The sequence below is a fragment of the Pundamilia nyererei genome, unplaced genomic scaffold (assembly GCF_000239375.1).
Source record: "Pundamilia nyererei isolate P.nyererei 1_Seehausen unplaced genomic scaffold, PunNye1.0 scaffold00100, whole genome shotgun sequence".
Classification (NCBI taxonomy): Eukaryota; Metazoa; Chordata; class Actinopteri; order Cichliformes; family Cichlidae; genus Pundamilia; species Pundamilia nyererei.
In genome coordinates, this window is record NW_005187501.1 from 1049116 (window position 1) to 1067972 (window position 18857).

Below are 18857 nucleotides of genomic sequence, written 5' to 3' on the forward strand. Positions count from 1 at the left end.
CATGTGTCATCTCTGTCACCTTTTAGTTACTTTTTTATAGCTATTGCAATGTGCAATGTAGTTGATGGGATTGTAGATTGTGTAAAGATAATGAAGATGGTTATATACAGACAATCAGTGGAATATAATAAACTTATTAGGGTGAATATTTTGACAAACACAAGGCTGTGAAATAAGATTAATAGTCCTTTTAGCCAAGTACAGACAATAGACTATATATATTCAAACCAACATCACACATTAAAAGGAGCCCTTAGTGCATAGGTGTCAAACTCTGGCCCGCGGGCCAAATTTGGCCCGCAGCGTAATTACATTTGGCCCGCAAAGCCATACCAAATTACTATTAGAGCTGGCCTGCTGGTATTATACAGCTAATATATATATTGTTTAGTATTAAGCTTTGCTGTTCCATATTCAGTTTTTCAGCTAAACTTGTTTGAGTCCATAAAGACTCATTCTTATATCTGGAGGAAGATTTTTTTCTTCAATAAATATTAACGTTAGCCCGCGACTTTGTTCCATTTTGAATTTTGGCCCACTGTGTATTTGAGTTTGACACCCCTGCCTTAGTGCATAAATGTTTTTTTAAATGCAGCTGAATAATTAGGGTTACAATTTTATCTAATACTTATGGAAGCCCGTTTCCGCCACTAAAAAAAAAAAAAAGCTAGTATCCATAACTCGAAATTTCGAGTTATTTTCTCGAAATTTCGAGTTATTTTCTCGAAATTTCGAGTTAGCTCTGCCAATCAAAAATATACGTGAATGAGGTCGCTTTCTTGTTACCCGGAAACATATGGCGCAGGACCGCGCACTCAAAAACGGATCCCAACAAATTAAAGTATGTTTGCTGATAGTAACACCATGCGATTCAGCTAATAACACAGGGATTTCATCATTTGTGAAGCCAGGCTGAAAACACTCAGCAATCTGTGCATTCACGACTGGATGTAATACCGGTAGCTTAGCTGTAGCATTTGTAGCTGAGGGCTTCAGCTTCCGGGTAACATGGAAATGACGTCATTCACGTAGATTACTGATTGGCAACGCTAACTCGAAATTTCGAGTTGCTTTTCTCAAAATTTTGAGTTAATATGTCGAAATTTCGAGATAATAACTCGAAATTTCGAGAAAATAACTCGAAATTTTGAGTTATGGATCCTTTTTTTTTTAGTGGCGGAAACGGGCTTCCATAAATACTGGCTTTTATCACACTTGTTCATAGTTTATTAAAGCTGCACTAAGTAGCCACTAATTGTGCTCATGAAAAAAAGGAAATATATATTTGTACTGTACTGTGCACAACCCCGGAGCCACCCCTCACTTCTTTATATTTTGCTAGGAAAGTGGAAATTTGGGGCCGAGATTTATTGAAACGTACAAAAATTCCTGGAAAATAGTGTAGATGAAAATAACTCTAAAAAGCTTGGAATGTCCACCTTCAATCACCAACACAGCCTGAACTCTGTTAGGAAAGCTTTCTTTTAATTTCTCAAAGAAGTCAAGCCAAGCCAGTTTATTTATACTGTGCACTGAAACACAACAGACACTGAACAAAGTGCTGTCACAAAACATGGTTCATTCCTTGATATAGGTGATTTTTTGTTGTTTTGTTTGTTTGTTTTCCATTAGTAGGTCAGTGTTAAGTGGTTTAACAAACAAATAACATTCTTCTGAAAATGTTAAGGTACAAGAACTGGACTGAAAATCATTTAAAAGACTTTAAGAGAACTATTGCTCAAGACTGCTTTAAAAAATTACCAGAAAGTCTGGTTTCTTGGAAGCAAAATATAGGGACATAGGAGTGGCTCAAGACACAGCACTGTAAAGTTATTTAGATTTGGAGAGAGATTATGAAGCAAAACTAAAATTTAAAAACTGACTAAAAAGATTCATCTCCACTCCCACCTACACGTGGCCTGTAAAAGGCCCTGTAAGCTTAAAATAAAAGTACATGCTGTTTATTGTGAATAGAAAAAACGGATCACGTGCATTCTGGGGCTTGAAGTCCAAGTGCAGCCGCGAAGCTGAAAGAGATTCCACTGAAGAAATACAAGTCCCATGATGCCTCAGCTGTGACTGCGCTCTTAACACCTGATTGTCAACAGGGCAGAAATGTCTGTGGTTAGCGTGGAAGACAGGCGCTCAACGATGGACAGCGAAGCGAAAACTTCCTCTGTATCGAACAGGTATAGAGTTTGTAGATTGCTTCGGAAACCTTTGGTATTATAGTACATTATTATGACGTTACTGGATGCATTTTTTTTTCATCTTATCCTGGCAGTTGGGTTAAGCATCTTTACGGAAACACGACCTGTTACACTGTACGTCCCAGTGGTACAGTAATTAATATATAATACGCCTGATAAATGTAACAGCAGTCTAGAAGTTACAGTATAATTATTAGTTTATTATAAATATAATAAACCCGAGGCCTGCTTTTTGAGTCTCTCGTTTTGTCCACTCTCTCTCCCTCTCTTTGGCTTTACGATCTGTCATCTTATTTTACACGAGGTTGCCTCGTAGCTTTACTTCATTGTAATCTTCGGAAGCGAAGAAATCACATCAAACACGTCTTTACCAAGCAGTCACTGTTAACTGAAACATGCTCACCTATTTTAACGTGTAATGGGAATCGCTAGAGAGAATTGGAGAGCTAGCTTAAAGCAGAGAAAGTGGACTAAGAGAGCTTTCTTTTAGCAGAGGTGGAAAGCACGCGCCTTGGTGTTTTCTGGAGGTACTGCGGCGTGAGTAAAGCGGGTATTTCTGGCAAATGTCATCTTCCTATGGGATATATAAGGTAACGGAACAGAATAACATTTGGGTTAGGTGACTAAGACTCAAGCTGAAGCACTTGGTCCAGTTGTTTGTCAGCTGCTGGTCTGCCTTAGATGTTCAATACCTCGTTATTCCACAAGAGGGCGGTATCGTATTGGTGTGTCCGCTGAGAGAAGTTCCTGCTCTTCTAGACGTCAACCTTAGTGGCTCGCAGGCTTTAAAGTTATACTCACATTATTAAATGTATGACCGCTGATATTAATATAGTTGTATGACAGAACTCAGTTGGTCACTAAACTATAACCTAACACAGAGGCACCATAAACTGTTAATTGAGGCAGTCAAGAGCTCTGCAAGGCAAAGGTTCTATGCACTGCAACCTCCCTTTATCACTGAATATATTTGATTTTATTTAAATTAGTAAGTAAAGTCAGCATTACATGCTGTTACTAATACGTTTAGCTTATATTATAGTGTGTTTACAGTATTAGTTTTAGGTTAAGTGTTATTTCAGCCGAGACTTTGTAAGCCTCCTGTGCATCACTGTCGCCATAGCGAGATGGCTGAATGTTTGGCATAGAAACCAGTTCAGGCTTCTTGTTTCGATGTGGCTTTCTTGCTCTGCAGCTGTCCTCTCGATGAAGATTAAAGCGACAGTGACACTACCAAACCATTACAGTTCAGATTAGAGGAGAACACTCAATTCTCTTTCCCCTGTTGGTTCCCTGTATAATATAAAAAAGTGAATAAAGAGAAATGAAGTCTGGTCAGAATCCATGTTCCAAAATATTTGGAAAAGCTTTCATGTTGCTTTGTATTATATCTAGTAGCTTCTCTAAGCTGCTTGATTGTTTTTCTGTGCACTGAAAAGCAATTAGTCCATCTCCTCTGAACTCTGAGCATAATGATTTGTTTGTCTGTACAAGTTGTGGCTAGGGAGGAGTGGAATGGCGTGCATGTGTGTGTGTGTGTCTGTGTGCGTTTCCCAGGGCTGTTCCCCAGACCGTCAGCTGATAGAGCAGCAGTGGTAGTGTTGGGTTTCATCATGCTGTTTATTCCCCAGTCTTCACTGTGAGTGAAAACAGGGAGGGGACTTTGCTCTTCGGGCATGTGTGTGTGTGTGTTTGCTGTGGTGCTGACATCTCTAGACTCGGTATAAGGCACACAGAGGCACTGTATGTCCCCACAGGGTAAAAGCACATCAGCTCCCCTCTACCCTTCCCCTCTGTCATCCCCGCACCCCCTTCAATTTCTCTTCACCTCCCCAACACAGCCTGAGGCGTCTCTGTTGTGAATTCAGCCAACTGCATCAACATCAGAGGAGAATAATCGCTGGCTGTGTGACTGCGCCGCACTCTTGTTATTTATTTCTTTGTTTTGTCTTGTTTTGGGTTGTTTTTTTTCCACCCTCTAGTTTGTTTCTTCTCTTGTCGCTCTCTTCTGGTTCCTCTTTCACCTCCGGCCACATACTGCGACACTGACTGCCAAAGACAGATGACCCAAGCTTGGCATGTGTCTGTGTGTTTATATATGTGGGTGTGTGTACCAGGAGTGGTGTGGTCTGGTTCTAACCCGGTGCTATTAATACACCCTAATGAACATAATCTGGAGGGCAGGTTATCCTCTTATGTTTGTTGGCTGGGCGTCTAATGGGAGGAGCAGCGAGTTAGTGAAAGAGGAGGGAAATGCTGTGCTGTAGTTTCACACTGAGTGCGCCTCCTCTACCAAGCTGCAGTGCCTTCTCTCTCGCTCTGTTGAGAGAATGGAAGAAATAGAAAGCTAAGCAAATGTTTAAAGTTTCGTTTCTCATCCAAGCCGATTCCCATGTATATTAACCACCTTCTGTCGCCACCTCTCTGGATGTGATGCTCCAGAGAGGAGCGCTGTTAAGTGTGTGTTTGAGTGCATATGAATATGTACACTGAGTATACCGGCTGACAATAGTATAGGATTAAAACACAACTTTTGGAGTACAAACACTGGAAGCTTCCCAGTTATGAACACTCTACCAGCTTACTCAGGAGCTAGAATATCTGGCTGTTGGACGCTAAGATCTGATGGCAGGTAAGTGCATTTTATTTCCTTTAATGTACTCCTTAGGTGACCTGGGCAACTTTATTCCTGTCTGTAGTTTAAATGTCCTTAAAATGTGTACAGCTAATGCTTTTAAAAGTCTGGATAAACAGGAAAGACAACTCCAAGTTGAAGCTCACTTGTTTATACCCTCTAGGTTTTTGTCTACATACTTTAGGAAATGTGGCACCTTCTAAGTGCAAACGTGATGTGAGGAACCGTAAAGTTTTTTTTAAACTGAGAATTTTACACTGACATTACAGTAGTGTTACGTACTTGTACATACTCGTTTTTTATGAAATCTTGTTGGACAAATGAACAAGCTGATGTGAAACAGTAGTCACTTTATGCAGCTAGGTTGTGTTAATTTACTCTTTGTGTGAGCCATTGTGGAGAAAGTAAAGAAAAACATGTCGCTTTACTGACATTAGATGTGACGTTGCGTCTTGATTTGCTGCTAATATTATCTTTCAATCTGCTGCCCATAAGGCTTAGATGTCTGCTTCATAAGGGCCTTCTCAGGTACCCCACACTATAACTTCTTATCACAAAGGTGCATTCATGTAATGTTTTGAAGCACTGGGTACTGTAAGTGTAACCACAGAACAAGGACATGATTCAGCACAGTCAGCTAAGCTAATCTTTTATTGCACACTAGTTGGGTTTTAACTGATAACCATACTTCAGTGAGCTATGTCCTGCGCACGCTCTCAGCAGTCTCCCACTCTGCTCCCTGGCTCCGTCTAACCAGGTGACCCTGGTGAGATAAGATAAATCTTTGTTCTCTCTTGTTTGCTCCTCTTCTGAGCTCCTGGCAGTCCACCTGGGCAGGTATATGACCTATATAAATGTGTGGAGCCTGACAGTTGACTGGAAAACAGAGGAAGATCTAAGACTTGTTTATTACAAACGCCGCTATAGTTATGGCCGCTGGCTTTTTACAGTCTTCACTGGGTGAAGTGTGGATGGCTCGGATAATGCAGTAAGTGTTCCAACTGTTGCTCAGTTAGGCATACCGCACACAGATGTTACGTTGTATTTGTTAAACAATGAACGCAGCAGTTGTTTTCATGATGATTGTGGGCAGCAATCGTTGAGCGACTTTAGATTGCTTCGCTAATCGAGTGGCATTTTCCTAAAAAAGCAATATTTTGTTTATCAAACGTCAGCGGCACAGCAGATTCTTGAGACGCTGACAAAATAGAGTTATGTAAGAAGCTGTTGTTTTAGAGGAAGTAATAGAGGCTGGTCGAGCACCAATCTGCAGTTTTTTCTCTGCTCTGAATTCCAGTTACTCACAACTGCCGAATGATTTGTAAAGGCACAACATTAAACTTAGTCATTATAGGTTAAGTAACTTACAATAGTGAAAGAGTAGCCCATATGTGCAGCTGTTTGCAGTTTAGACACAAAACTCTTGCAATGGGTATTACATAAATTTCTTTCTTAATTTCTTCTATCTTACAGAACAGATGAGAGACCATCAGGTGTAGTTTGAATAAGTCAATGCAAATTCACTCCATGCCTCGCTCGCCTAAGCACCTTGTACCTGTTTTGAATTGGCTTGTTGTCATTTGTTTATGAGGGCCTTTTTATCTTGCTGGTTGTGATGGCACATTCTTGCAGCAATCTTTTCGCTCGTAAAACTGATCACAGGACTATTCGATTAGTTGAATCAACATTTCTCCACTTCTAACATGTTCTGTAGGTGTTTTTAGGTACTGTAACCACCTGCTTTCCAGTGGCGGATACCTGATCCTTTCAATTGGTAAAATACAATGGACTATGAAAACACAATCCATCACTTTGACTCTATAATTCTCTTATGGTTATGGGGAGCTTTAGATGTAATATATTATACCATCTGTACATTAGTACCTGCAGCAGTTACACTGGACAAGACTGGACAAAGTTGACAGGTTGAAAAATTAACCAGTGACAGGAGGGAAAATGCTACACTGCTGTTTTGTTGGTAACTAACTGGGCCGCCTTTCTTTAGTCAATCTGTTCATCCATTGCATGGTTACATGCCACAAACAATGTCTGTCTCTGTGTGTCTAACGTGTCACCGGGCATTAGATACAAGGGGACAACAAGGCTATACCAAATAAGAGATTGCCATTTCAGTGGGACTGATCCTGTATATTACATTGGTATGTTATTGCCTTGATTCTGTTGTTTTACCTCGTTACCTTTCCATGAACGCTCACCGATGTTAGAAGTTGAAATCATGACACAGCACATTCGGGTTCAGTGTGTCTTACTATATACAGGTGGAGAAGATGTGATGATGGAGAATGTTGGCATTATACTGCTACGCAAAAGGTTTTATGAAACCCAGAAAAATGCAGTGACAAGAAGGAAAGTTGATTCCTGTGTACCAGAGAGTAATGTCATGTTTCTCATCTGCAGTGGAGGTGGCGAGGGGTCGCTCGACCGTCTCCTCCCCTCGGTAAGCACAGGCCTCTCGCCCAGGAAAAGGACAACCAGCCAGTGTAAGTCAGAGCCTCCTCTGCTACGCACCTCCAAACGAACAATCTACACTGCTGGTCGCCCACCCTGGTACAACGAGCATGGAACACAGTCCAAAGAGGCATTTGTCATTGGTAAGAAGAATAACTTTCTGTGTTTGACATTTAGACATCATAAAGATCTATGACCTGTCAGAGCCCCAGCTTAGATTAAGTGGTGAGTTTTCATCTAAAGTATTATAAATATGTTCGGATTGTACCTTTAAATTTAGGAAACTAATGAATAATTGTTTATAAACTAACCTTATACTTTGTATAAGTGAAAATTTTTAATGTTTAGAAAACTCAGGGAATGCACACATTAGCATAATTTCTTCCCATATACAGTAGTTGTGGCACAAAGTTGTCATTACCTTATTTAAGGTAAGGTAAGGCATTTTTTTGGCGTATTTGACCATTTTATGAAGAAAAAAGCTTGAGAAACCTAAACCCAGATAGAGATGCACTGGTTAAAATTAGTTGTTTTTCACAAACTGGAGAGTTTCCTCTTTGGCAGAGTGTTTTTAAATACAGGAAAGCCCTGCTATACTAGTGATAAAGGGCATTAACTCACAATTTCTCACTGGATGGAGCAAAGCAGATCCATCCAAGTATGTTAAAGATGGGTGTGCCCTGCTATCAGGAAGTGCTGAACTAATGTGTGAGAGACTTTGTGAAAAATAGGAATAAAGAGAACGTTTATGTTGAAGAATGTTATTGGCTCTGTTTCTGCATGCCTTTTTAAAATAGCCTAAAGCAACCTCACAATGCACTCAAACAAGTCTTGCCAAACTAGTCAAACTACTGATAGCATGTTTGCACCAAGTGAAGGTACACTTACCAAACACTTTATTAGGGCCACCTTGCTGGTACCAGGTTGGATCTCCTTTGGCCTTCAGAACAGCCTTAATTCATGACATAGATTGAAAAAAGTACTGGAAACATTGCTCAGAGATTTTTGTCCACATTGACATGGACTGATTCTTATATAGCGCTATTTTACCTCAGCACTCAAAGCGCTTGTTTTTTTTATTGACATGACAGCATCACACAGTTGCAGATTTGTTGGCTGCACATCTCAAAGGTGTTTTCTCTCTTGCATTGATCTGTGACTGTGGAGGCCATTTGAGTAACTCCTTGTCATGTTTAAGGATCCACTTTGAGATGAGTTGAGATTTGTAACATGGCACATTTTCCTGCTGGAAAATGTGACCACATGAACATGGTCAGTAACAATACTTGGACTGTGGCATTTAAACATTGCTCAAGTCGCTACTAAGGAGTCCAAAGTTTGTCAAGAAAATATCCGCCACATCATTACACCGCCCTGAAGGCAGGGTGGTTAGATTAGATTAGCCTCTATTGTCCTCTGGGGACAAATTTACCTTGGACAAGCGAGGGAAACACATCATGTAAAATAACACACATATGCAAACACTCACAGAGAAAATGTAACTCCAACTCACAGTTTTGTACCTTTTTCCTGAAGACATCAACTCATAATCATTATAAAGGATGTCATTTTTGTCCGTAGTAATTTTAACTATCTTTGAATCAGATTTTGAATTTGGGATCTGAGCTTGACAAAAAGGTTTTCAAACCATGTAGTGATACCATAACAGATAATAGATTCAACAGTTCCCCTAACATCACGCATTTATTCACTCCAAGGTAGCCTTAAGCTCTGAAAACCTCTGACTCTGCCATCTGAACGTCACAGCAGACGTTTTTCCAATTTCCTTTTTTCCAGTTTTGTTGACCTCTGGAAACTGTAGCATCAGATTTTCTGTTTTTGGGTCATCCTCTGTAAAATCTAGAGATGGTTGTGTGGGAAAATCCCAGTAGATAAGCAGTTTGTGAAATAATTACAGTAAAACCACACCTATTAGTCATTTCAACTTTCTTCCCAATTCTGATGAACTTTTTAAACGTCTGCAGATCATCTTGACCATGTCAACTTGCTTAAATTCTTTTGTTTTTGTAATTTAACTGGAAGGAAGTTATTACTCAATGGCTGTTTGTCAATTTTTAATTTCAGGCCTGTGTGGTGGCAGCGCTTCAGGAAAGACAACTGTAGCAAGGAAAATCATAGAAGCTTTAGATGTACCCTGGGTTGTACTACTCTCAATGGACTCTTTTTACAAGGTATTTCTGTGGTGTCTACAAAACCGTATATGTCCTTTTGCATGCAGTGATACATTTGTCACTGTATCTGTGAAGTTGTTAAAGGTTATCTGAATTTTTAAATGTTGCTGCATGTCTAAATAAGTGTTTAGAGTTATAAATAAGACATGTGATAGGTCCAAGAAACTCTGTTCTTATCACTTTTGTCTTGAATGGCTGTTAACCACCCAGGGGCCTAAAGGAAGGCTAAAGAAAAGCGAGACTGAGTGCAGGAAACAGGGTGAAAGAGAAAAGAAAAGATTTCCTTTGGATCCCAGAGGGAAAATGAGAAAAAGAGGTTTTGATTAGAGAGAGAGAAGAAACAGAGTAGATAAAATATAAGGAGGCAGTGCTGAAAACAAGGATGAAAACACAGTGATGGGTGTTAGGGGGAGAGAAAAAGAGATGTAGTGAACAGTGTAGCAAGAGCCATCATTCTTGCCCCCTCTACACCTCCACCCACTCTCTAGTTGTGTAATCCTGTCAAAATCTGACAGCGGCAGATCAGACTGTGCAGAGTTGGAGGGATTTACCAGTGACCAGTGCCGCTGTAGCCCTCAGCAAGTGGTGGTCTGCTCACCACATTTTACAAAAGATTGCCATTTATTTTCAGTTAATCTATGCATTTTTATATTTTGCTTTTTTTCCAGTATAACATTGGTTTATTACATAAATATGTTACCAGTTCATTTGAGAAGGGAGTGTTGCTGTTCATTAACTGCCAAATACCAGGACTGGGTTTTTAATGTTCAACCACCCAAAGGACAGATACGTGCGTGCACATACCACCTCGTACGGACGTCACTGTGGCACATGATGTCCTCCTAAATTTAGGTCCCCAAACTTCTCTGCTCTCGATCAGCGATCTGTGCCAAAGTGTTTTTGCGTTATTATTTGTGAATGCATCATTTGTTTTACTGCAAAACACGTGTGTAATGTTACTTGACTAAGAGATTTTTCTTTTGATATGCAAATATTATTATGTGTTCATGCCATTTTCTTAGGAAATCTTGTAGCATTGAAAAGCAGCATGCAGTGGTGACATACTCTAACTTCAGTATCATGGCAATCCTCAGGTCCTGTCCCCAGAGCAGCAGGCAATGGCTGCCAGTAACGACTATAACTTTGACCACCCAGATGCCTTTGACTTTGATTTGCTGACACACACCTTGCGCAAACTCAAACAGGGCAAGAGCGTGAAAATCCCTGTGTATGACTTTACAACTCACGGGAGACAAAAGGACTGGGTAAGGATGAATGCACAGACCCAAACATTTGGCTTTGTATTTTTAAGTTATTAAGTAGCGTGTCATTTTTGCATATAATCCCTCCTTTTTGTTTACCGAAGAAGGTTTTAATCCTCTTTTCTATAGATTTAGCTGCATTGTAAAGCTGTACATCTACAGATGGTCTCCGACAGATCGCTATTGTGATATCTGTCTACTTCTCTTTATCCTATCACACACAGACATTCACACATTAGTGAGGCAAGTCAGTTTGAGAGCTTACAACGATTGTTGGAATACATGCACACTTAATGTGTAGTGCTTTAATGCCCTCGTTCTCATTTTTGGTATGTAAATTTTATTGTGTTATTACATGTACATGTCTCTGCCCCAGAAAACAGTTTATGGAGCCAGTGTTATCATCTTTGAGGGAATCATGGCCTTTGCAGATAAAGAACTGTTGCAGGTAAGAGAAGGTCATTAGCCCTGAACAAACCAATACAAGGTCCTACTGTCAGCTTTGTTGTCAAAAATATGTATTACCTAATAAAAAAACACTCTTAGAAAACACATACAAGTGGTGTAAGAGGTCTTTATTAAACAAGAGGTAGCTGTTTATTTTTCCCATGTTGTGTACATAGACAAGATTTGCAGGTTTTTAAAATAGATTCAGCATATGCATGATAGCCCAAGATAAGTAAATAGATTGAAAAGCCTGATATGTTTGTATGCACTGTGTGTCAGCTAATATGTGCAGAGAAGTGAATATTGATTTAAAGATAAGAAAAAAATATCTGCAGTACATAGTTTGTCCACTTGAGGGCGCTGACAGGTTTGTTTTTCAATTGTTAAGTGTCATCGATTTAAAAGACGTAATGGTTCTGAATAACTGCAGTATCAACTGCAACACAGTAAAGTTAATGAGTTTTTTCCTTTAAAGGTCTGTTAAAATCAGAAGTCCTTGTAAGCAAAAGAGAAGCAAACATTTTCATTAGTTATCTAATATTCATTCATTTTTCATCTATACTTACATTGACGTTGCCAGAAATATTTTTTGCTGTCAGATCTTTCATTCATTCATTCAATTTTTTTCTAGAATTTCTTGCAGGCTTTCACAATAACCCTTTAAAAATACAAATTTGAATACAGTTTGGTATTTTAAGCTCGCTATTTTCATGTCATCTGTTTGTGAATGTGTCTTATATTACTTTGTGTTGATCTAATCAACTTGTTTTTCCAGTTGCTGGACATGAAGATCTTTGTGGACACAGACTCTGACATCCGCCTGGTGCGCCGATTGAGGAGGGACATTACAGAAAGGGGCCGAGATATCGAGGGGGTCATCAAGCAGTATAACAAGTTTGTTAAGCCAGCTTTTGAACAATACATTGAGCCTACCATGCGACTGGCTGATATCGTGGTGCCACGTGGTGAGTATATACCAACATACTTTCATGTACATGTTCAGTATAGCAGCAACAATCCTAAAAAGATTTAAAATTAAAGCATCGTTTTTATGCTTTCTTTTTTTTCTGGTCAGGAGGTGGCAACATGGTGGCAATCGACTTGATCGTACAGCATGTTCACAGTCAGTTGGAGGAGGTAAGTGAGGTCATGCTTACAGACATAAATATAAATACACACGCAGAAAATCTGTCATGCCACTTAAATAGTTAATTTGGGGGGAGAATTATAACCTTTCATTTGTCCTTTTTCTTGATGGCCTCCGGGTCAGTACATCTAGTTATGTTATTGCATTCATAAGAGGGTGTATGTGCAGGCTCCCCTTCAGTATGTGCCTGTAATTTCAAGGCAGATCACCCCCTCTAGTGGAAAGAAACTTTACTGAGGCTGAATGTCTGTAAGTGCTTTGGGGAAAGGTTTAATCATTAACACTCAATGGAAAAAACTGTTCTAAACTGGTTTTGGTTTTGCTAACTTTCCTAGTAACAGTAACAAACTGTAGTTATTTGGTTCAGAGAACATAAATTTTAAATTGCTTTGTTTTTTTGTCTTCTACTTTTTTCTTCTCTTATGTGTTTATTTGAACACTCAAAAAACTTGACAAGATTTTAAAAAGTGTTTAATTATTAGTCATTTTCTGAATCTACTGCCAAAGCACTTAAAGCAAGAAGGCTAAATGATGTTTTCTGAAATGTGCTCTATGAAAACAGGGCTTCTGTTTCTGTTTTCTTATCATTTCATACTTAAGAAGAAGAATGAATATGAATATAGCCCTTTAAATATGGCATATATGTGTGGTTTAGTGATTTACACAAACAAACAATCCCTGGTTAGACCCTTGGAAGAGACTCAAATCCCTTTGGGGAAGGACATCCGGCTAATGCAGAGCTCCCCACTGTGGTGACCCCTTGTGAATAAGGGAGCAGCTGAAAGTAGCTTCCTCAAATAAAGAAAATATGTCAGGTGGAGCTTGCTGACAGAAATAGGTTTCAGTGTTTTAACCATATTAACCTCTTGCTGTGGTTATTTGTCCTGCATTAATTCAAACCAAACTAATCTCCAGGCATTTAGTTTAGGAATAAATGTAATCACAGTGGAAACATTACATCCTAATACATAATTATGCAGCATTAGTCACACAGCCTTATAAGACACCCTATCTTCATACTTGTCATACACAATGTCGATTGATGGCCTGTTAGACGCACTTTGGGATTAGCTGTGCAACATGCACTAATCACTGGTCACCAAAGGCACGCTCTTGGCTGTCGGAGCACTTTGCCCTACTGTGCAGTTTGCTTTGTTCCCTCACAACATACACACACTGAAACACATATGCTGCTGATGGACTGCTCTCTCACTCTCTCCCCCTCATCACCAAATCCCTCCATTGCTTGCAGCGGGAACTCAGCGTCAGGTAGAGTGGCCTTTATCCTTTATATCGTTCTCTCCTCAACATCTGCCCAGTTCCCCTGCTGCACCAGCTTTTTTACTGGGAGAGCGAGAATAAATGTCAAATCAGAAGAGAGCAAAACCAACCTCTACCTTCCACCGACGTGCTGGCTGCCATGACACGTCACCAGGCGGCATTCTTGTATCTTGTACCCAACCAAATATGGCTAATTAGTGCTCTGTCAGTGGGGACATAATACACGGTTAAGACTCGGTCCACACCACCTCAGAATAAGAAGAAGTGGATCAAAATGTGCGAAAACTGCTGTCAACATTTAAAAGCTGCACTCTGATAAGAAGTTTGAAAGTGGTGTAGTGCAGCCAGCATTCAGTGTAAAGGTGTTGGTTTTCCTTCTCTCTACCTTTTAAAGAAATGACAACTCACACTCTTCCTGCCTTCTGTGTCTAAAAATACACCAATGAGTCAAGTCACTGACCCCTCCTTTCAGCAGCAGCAAGAATAAGAGAGAGAGTGACTACAACTGAAAACGAGAGAGAGGAAGCTCTTGCTACAGCTATTGTTGACTATCGCATACCTCAGCCACAGAAAAAGTTTCCAATACCCTACTACAAAGCGCTGAGTTTTTCCATTGAATGTCGGCCACAGTATCTGAGACAGAGAGAGAGAGGAAGTGAGCTTGGTGTCTGTCTTTAGACACAGGATGTGCTGGGGCCTGTGAGCTGAAATACCAACTTCTACTGTTCTACACAGTGTAAGAGTGACAGCCACACGATAGTTTGTGCACCTCCCACGCATACACGCAAGGGATGCATGGGTACAGATATCAAAATCGGAGCTAACACTTGGTTGGTTTCTTTTTCTCATTGCATTATTATTATTATTATTATTATTATTATTATGATTATTATTATTATTATTATTATTATTACTATTAAATTTTGATGTCATTTAGTTCAAGGACTTTTGACATTTGCAATTCTGGCTGTCACACTTTTCACTGTTCCCGATAATCTTTTCATCCACCTGATTTTATGTCTTTTCTCATTTTTCTTCCTCTTATCTGTTGTTGTTGTTGTTTTTTTTGGTTTGTTTTTTTGTTTATCTGTGTCCGCTCTGTTGTGAAAAAAACCCTCCCCATAGAGGAAACTTCGCTGGGATATGTGAGCAGACATGCTATGATTTCTCTTTTCTTTGCATCTGGCTAATGTGTATCTCAGTGGCATTGCAGTCAGTCTAGTGTGAACAACACTGCATCACTGAGAATTTGTAAAAGCGTGTCTATTCCCCTCAAGTCCAAGGTAGAGCGAGGCTAACAAGGCATTCAGAACTAATATTTATTCATGCAAACATGGGGAAATATTAGAAGTGCAGCCCTACCATGGGAAACTAATTATGCATGTGTTTATATTGCACATTTAAATCTTTTATTTGTATCTGTATAATTATAATTTTCAAATTAATCTATTTTTCCATTATCACGGTCTCTGTGGTGTTGTTATTTTCCACTGAAATACTCAGAACTGGCCCTGTGTGCGCTGCAATTTTGTGTGTGTGTTTCTTCCCAAGCACTCCCATTACAGTGGGTACACTGCCATTATCAACTTTGCTCTAACTGCTATTGAAAAATTATTTGTGTGGGTTTTTTGTGTTATTTATTTATCTGTTTTTGCATGCACACACAGGTCTGTGTGTGTGTTAAAGTGTGTATGTGCACGTGTGTGTGTGTGTGTGTATGACCTTGCACATACTGTACACATGCGTGCAGAGCAGTCTTAATTGCACTGGCTTTCACGTGTTGCACTCATGCGTCTGTCCATCTTTTCTCTTTTCCGCTGCTCTCGGCGTGTACCACCCCCGCGCTACTATTTGTTGCCGTGGTTACAGGGCAGCCCTGGCTTCTGCACACCAGGCCCAACCCCTCCCCCAGACCCTCAGCGTTCTGGAGAGCACACCTCAAGTCAGGGGCATGCACACCATCATCAGGTAAAAGCTAAGAAAGCACATTGTTGTTCCGTTAATAACTGCATTTGTTTTCATGGAAACCTGAACGGTGGAAAGCTGCCGAATAAACCTTCGATCCTTCTTTTCTCGACCATCACATCTAGAAACAAGGAGACCAGTCGCGATGAGTTCATCTTTTACTCTAAGAGGTTGATGCGGCTGCTGATTGAGCGAGCCCTCTCCTTCCTCCCCTCACAGGTCCCAAACACAAACACAAAACGGTTCAATTCAAGTATTGTATTACACTCTTTCTTAATTAAGTTACGTTCTTTATACCAAGGAGGGCATTTAAACAATTGGAAAACTACCACAGATAGAGAGAGGTGTAGGAGAAAGAAAGCATGAGATAACCACTCAATAGAAAGATGCTGACAAGTCACACACGGAGACCGTGCTACAGTGTGTGGCCCTGAAATGGGGAAAAATCTGAAAAGGCACTGATAAATGGAAAAAAGAATCTCCCCATCTGTCTTCTACAAAGAAAATCAGATAGACATAGTGTATTGGCCTGCCACATGAGTATGGAAACTTATCAAGTCACCACAGTGGAAAGTTTCCATATCTTTATCGCAACATTCAGTGTGCATTTCACAAATGCACGTGACCGACAATTCAGCATTCACTGTAGCTTGTCACAATATATTTTCCTCACTGTGATAGACTATAGCATCGTTCTAAAGCTCTTATGATTTTTAATATTATCTCAGGTCCACATAGTGCAGACCCCCCAGGGAGAGGATTACGAAGGCAAGACTTTCCACGGAAAGAGGGTGAGTGAACTCCATTTGCTTCCTGCTATATTCTCTGTGCGTTATTTTTAATTGAGAAAAAAAGAAAAACATTCTGAAGAGTTTTGTCTCGAAACTAAATTGATGCAATTAACCTCTGCTTAATTTTTGTACCCCTCTTTGTTTTGCTTTAGATCACAGGGGTGTCCATCCTGAGAGCCGGGGAGACCATGGAGCCGGCTCTGAGGGCCGTATGCAAAGACGTCCGCATCGGCAAGATCCTCATCCAGACCAACCAGGACACTGGAGAGCCAGAGGTAATAAACCACATTAATGTCACATGCTGTCAAAAACCTATAACCAAAAACAATTTTGGTTATATGAGTTTTTACATTTACACATTTTCACAGTAACCTCCTTTGGCCTAGTTTGCCATGAAGCAGTTGTTTGTAATATTAGAGGTTTTCTATATGTATATATATATAGCTGTAGGTCATATGTGTCACATTTTAGCGTGAACCCACATCCTGTCTGTGCACTATTTTAGCTCCATTACCTTCGTCTACCGAAAGACATCAGTGAGGACCACGTGATTCTAATGGACTGCACTGTGTCCACTGGAGCTGCTGCCATGATGGCCGTGCGAGTCCTGCTGGTGGGTGCACCCAGTTGTTCACAACAATGCCAATGCCTCCTGCGCAAATGAATTGCACATGTAGATCATTTTTCACAGTTGTGTTTTCAATTTCAGGATCATGATGTTCAAGAGGACAAGATCCTGCTGGTTTCTTTGCTCATGGCTGAAATGGGAGTCCATTCTGTTGCTTACGCGTTCCCGCAGGTCAAAATCATCACCACGGCTGTCGACAAGAAAGTCAACGATCTCTTTCACATCATACCTGGAATAGGTGAGCAATGCTGAGGAAGCAGGAAGGACAGGACAGTTTTAAAGTCATTGAAATGTAAAAATAAGCATTGTAGCACTGTATTTATATTTTTTATCGATGTCGTTTATTGTTGTTTTTTAGGAAACTTTGGAGATCGGTATTTTGGAACAGACGCACCGCCTGACTGGAGTGATGAAGACATGGATGAGCCCAGTTACTAAATCAATTGCTGTCAGTTGACTTACTTTTTGAGAGTCAGGGCTGTGCTCCTGGACGATATGAAGACATACCATTTGCCCCCGTATGGCTGCTGTTGAAAAAAAAAAAGACTAAAGAGAAGAAAAATGTTGCTTATTTGTATCTGTTTGGTTTTTTTAAATAATGTTATTTAAATTTGTGTTAAATATATTTTTATTTGTACAGAATGTAATAAGGTCAGAGCGTTTTAGCACTTAAATTGTGACAATCTCTATCGACTTCTGCAGAAATGTTCTGAAAAGATTTTTCTAGCCTTAAACCATGTACTGTGGACGACACAACTGAATGTGAAATTGCATGCGACATAAAAGGAAAAGAAAGAAAAAAAGAAGTAAACTTTTTAAGGTTATTTTTTACCACGCACCTTCCTCACAACTTTCACAAAAGTAAAATCAGAACATGAACTCATGTTGCTCAACTTCCATCGCCATGAGCACTTTCTGAAGGACCATTCAATCGGAAAATGTGTAGGTGTATTTTTTTTTTGTCTCTCTCTTTTTTTTTTAGCTCACTGGTTCACTCTTTTCCTTCTCTGTGGATGCTGACCTAACCAGTTGAAAAGGATGTTGAAAAGCATTTTTCATTATACGGCTTTAAGTGCGTACTTGTGGTGCGTATTTATGCAGAATGTCGCTCATTTGCATATTTTTTTACTATGGATAGTCCTGACCAGTCAGCGAGCAACTCGTACGTCTTTTTGTTGCAGTGAAAATGGGTCATCTTCATTTATGTGAAGTGTTTATTTTAGTCCCTCAGATCCCAATTTATCCCTCCATTATTTCATTTTTTTCAGCAGCCCATCAGATTGTTTGTTCAAAAACGGCTTTTGTGGACATATGAACTCAAAATATCCAAAGGTCACAAAGAGTCCTGATAGTGCCTCATCTTTAAACTGTCACGCTAAAAATGAACGAGATCTGTCAATGCCGTTGCCTGTTTAACATTTCCTTACTGTTTGCTGAAAATGATGCTTTAGTTTGCCAAACACGAGGCGCTTCGCTTCATCCTTGCGGGTATACGAGTCCGGGATATTTGAGGAAAGTTGTCTATAAACTTCTGATATTATAAACCGGGCCATAATTACCATTACACAGTGTTCAGTTTAACAACATTTTCTATTTTTTCACAGTTATTTGCTTTTTTGAGGAAAGGATTCATAAAACGACAAAGGAAAAAACAAAAACATTGCACTGAAACTGTAAATCTGTTCTGTCACATACGCAGCAAGTTCACCTTTAAATATTAATTGTGTGTTAATGTACATTAAATGTGCACGGGTATGAACCGATTGTGTTATGTAGCCTCATTGGGTTTTACTCATCTGCATGTTTTGATTTTAATTCTTTTTGGGACTT

General features: G+C 39.8%; 1 protein-coding gene across 5 annotated transcripts; it reads left to right on the forward strand.

Annotated features, from left to right (window-relative positions):
• The first annotated feature begins 2085 nt into the window (after window positions 1-2085).
• Window positions 2086-17606, forward strand: uckl1b (uridine-cytidine kinase 1-like 1b). 5 transcript variants are annotated; one of them, XM_005740442.1, is made up of 15 exons: window positions 2086-2189; window positions 7264-7457; window positions 9400-9506; window positions 10601-10771; window positions 11145-11216; window positions 11991-12180; window positions 12291-12352; window positions 13615-13631; window positions 15513-15611; window positions 15734-15827; window positions 16337-16399; window positions 16552-16674; window positions 16905-17012; window positions 17109-17265; window positions 17386-17606. In XM_005740442.1, exons 1-15 carry the CDS (start codon window positions 2116-2118, stop codon window positions 17463-17465), a joined length of 1611 nt encoding a protein of 536 aa, XP_005740499.1. In that variant the 5' UTR covers window positions 2086-2115; the 3' UTR covers window positions 17466-17606. The 5 variants fall into 5 exon arrangements, with proteins under 5 accessions (XP_005740499.1, XP_005740498.1, XP_005740501.1 ...); XM_005740441.1 differs by lacking the exon at window positions 13615-13631 and adding an exon at window positions 14769-14788; XM_005740444.1 differs by lacking the exon at window positions 2086-2189 and adding an exon at window positions 2234-4842.
• The last annotated feature ends 1251 nt before the right edge of the window (window positions 17607-18857 follow it).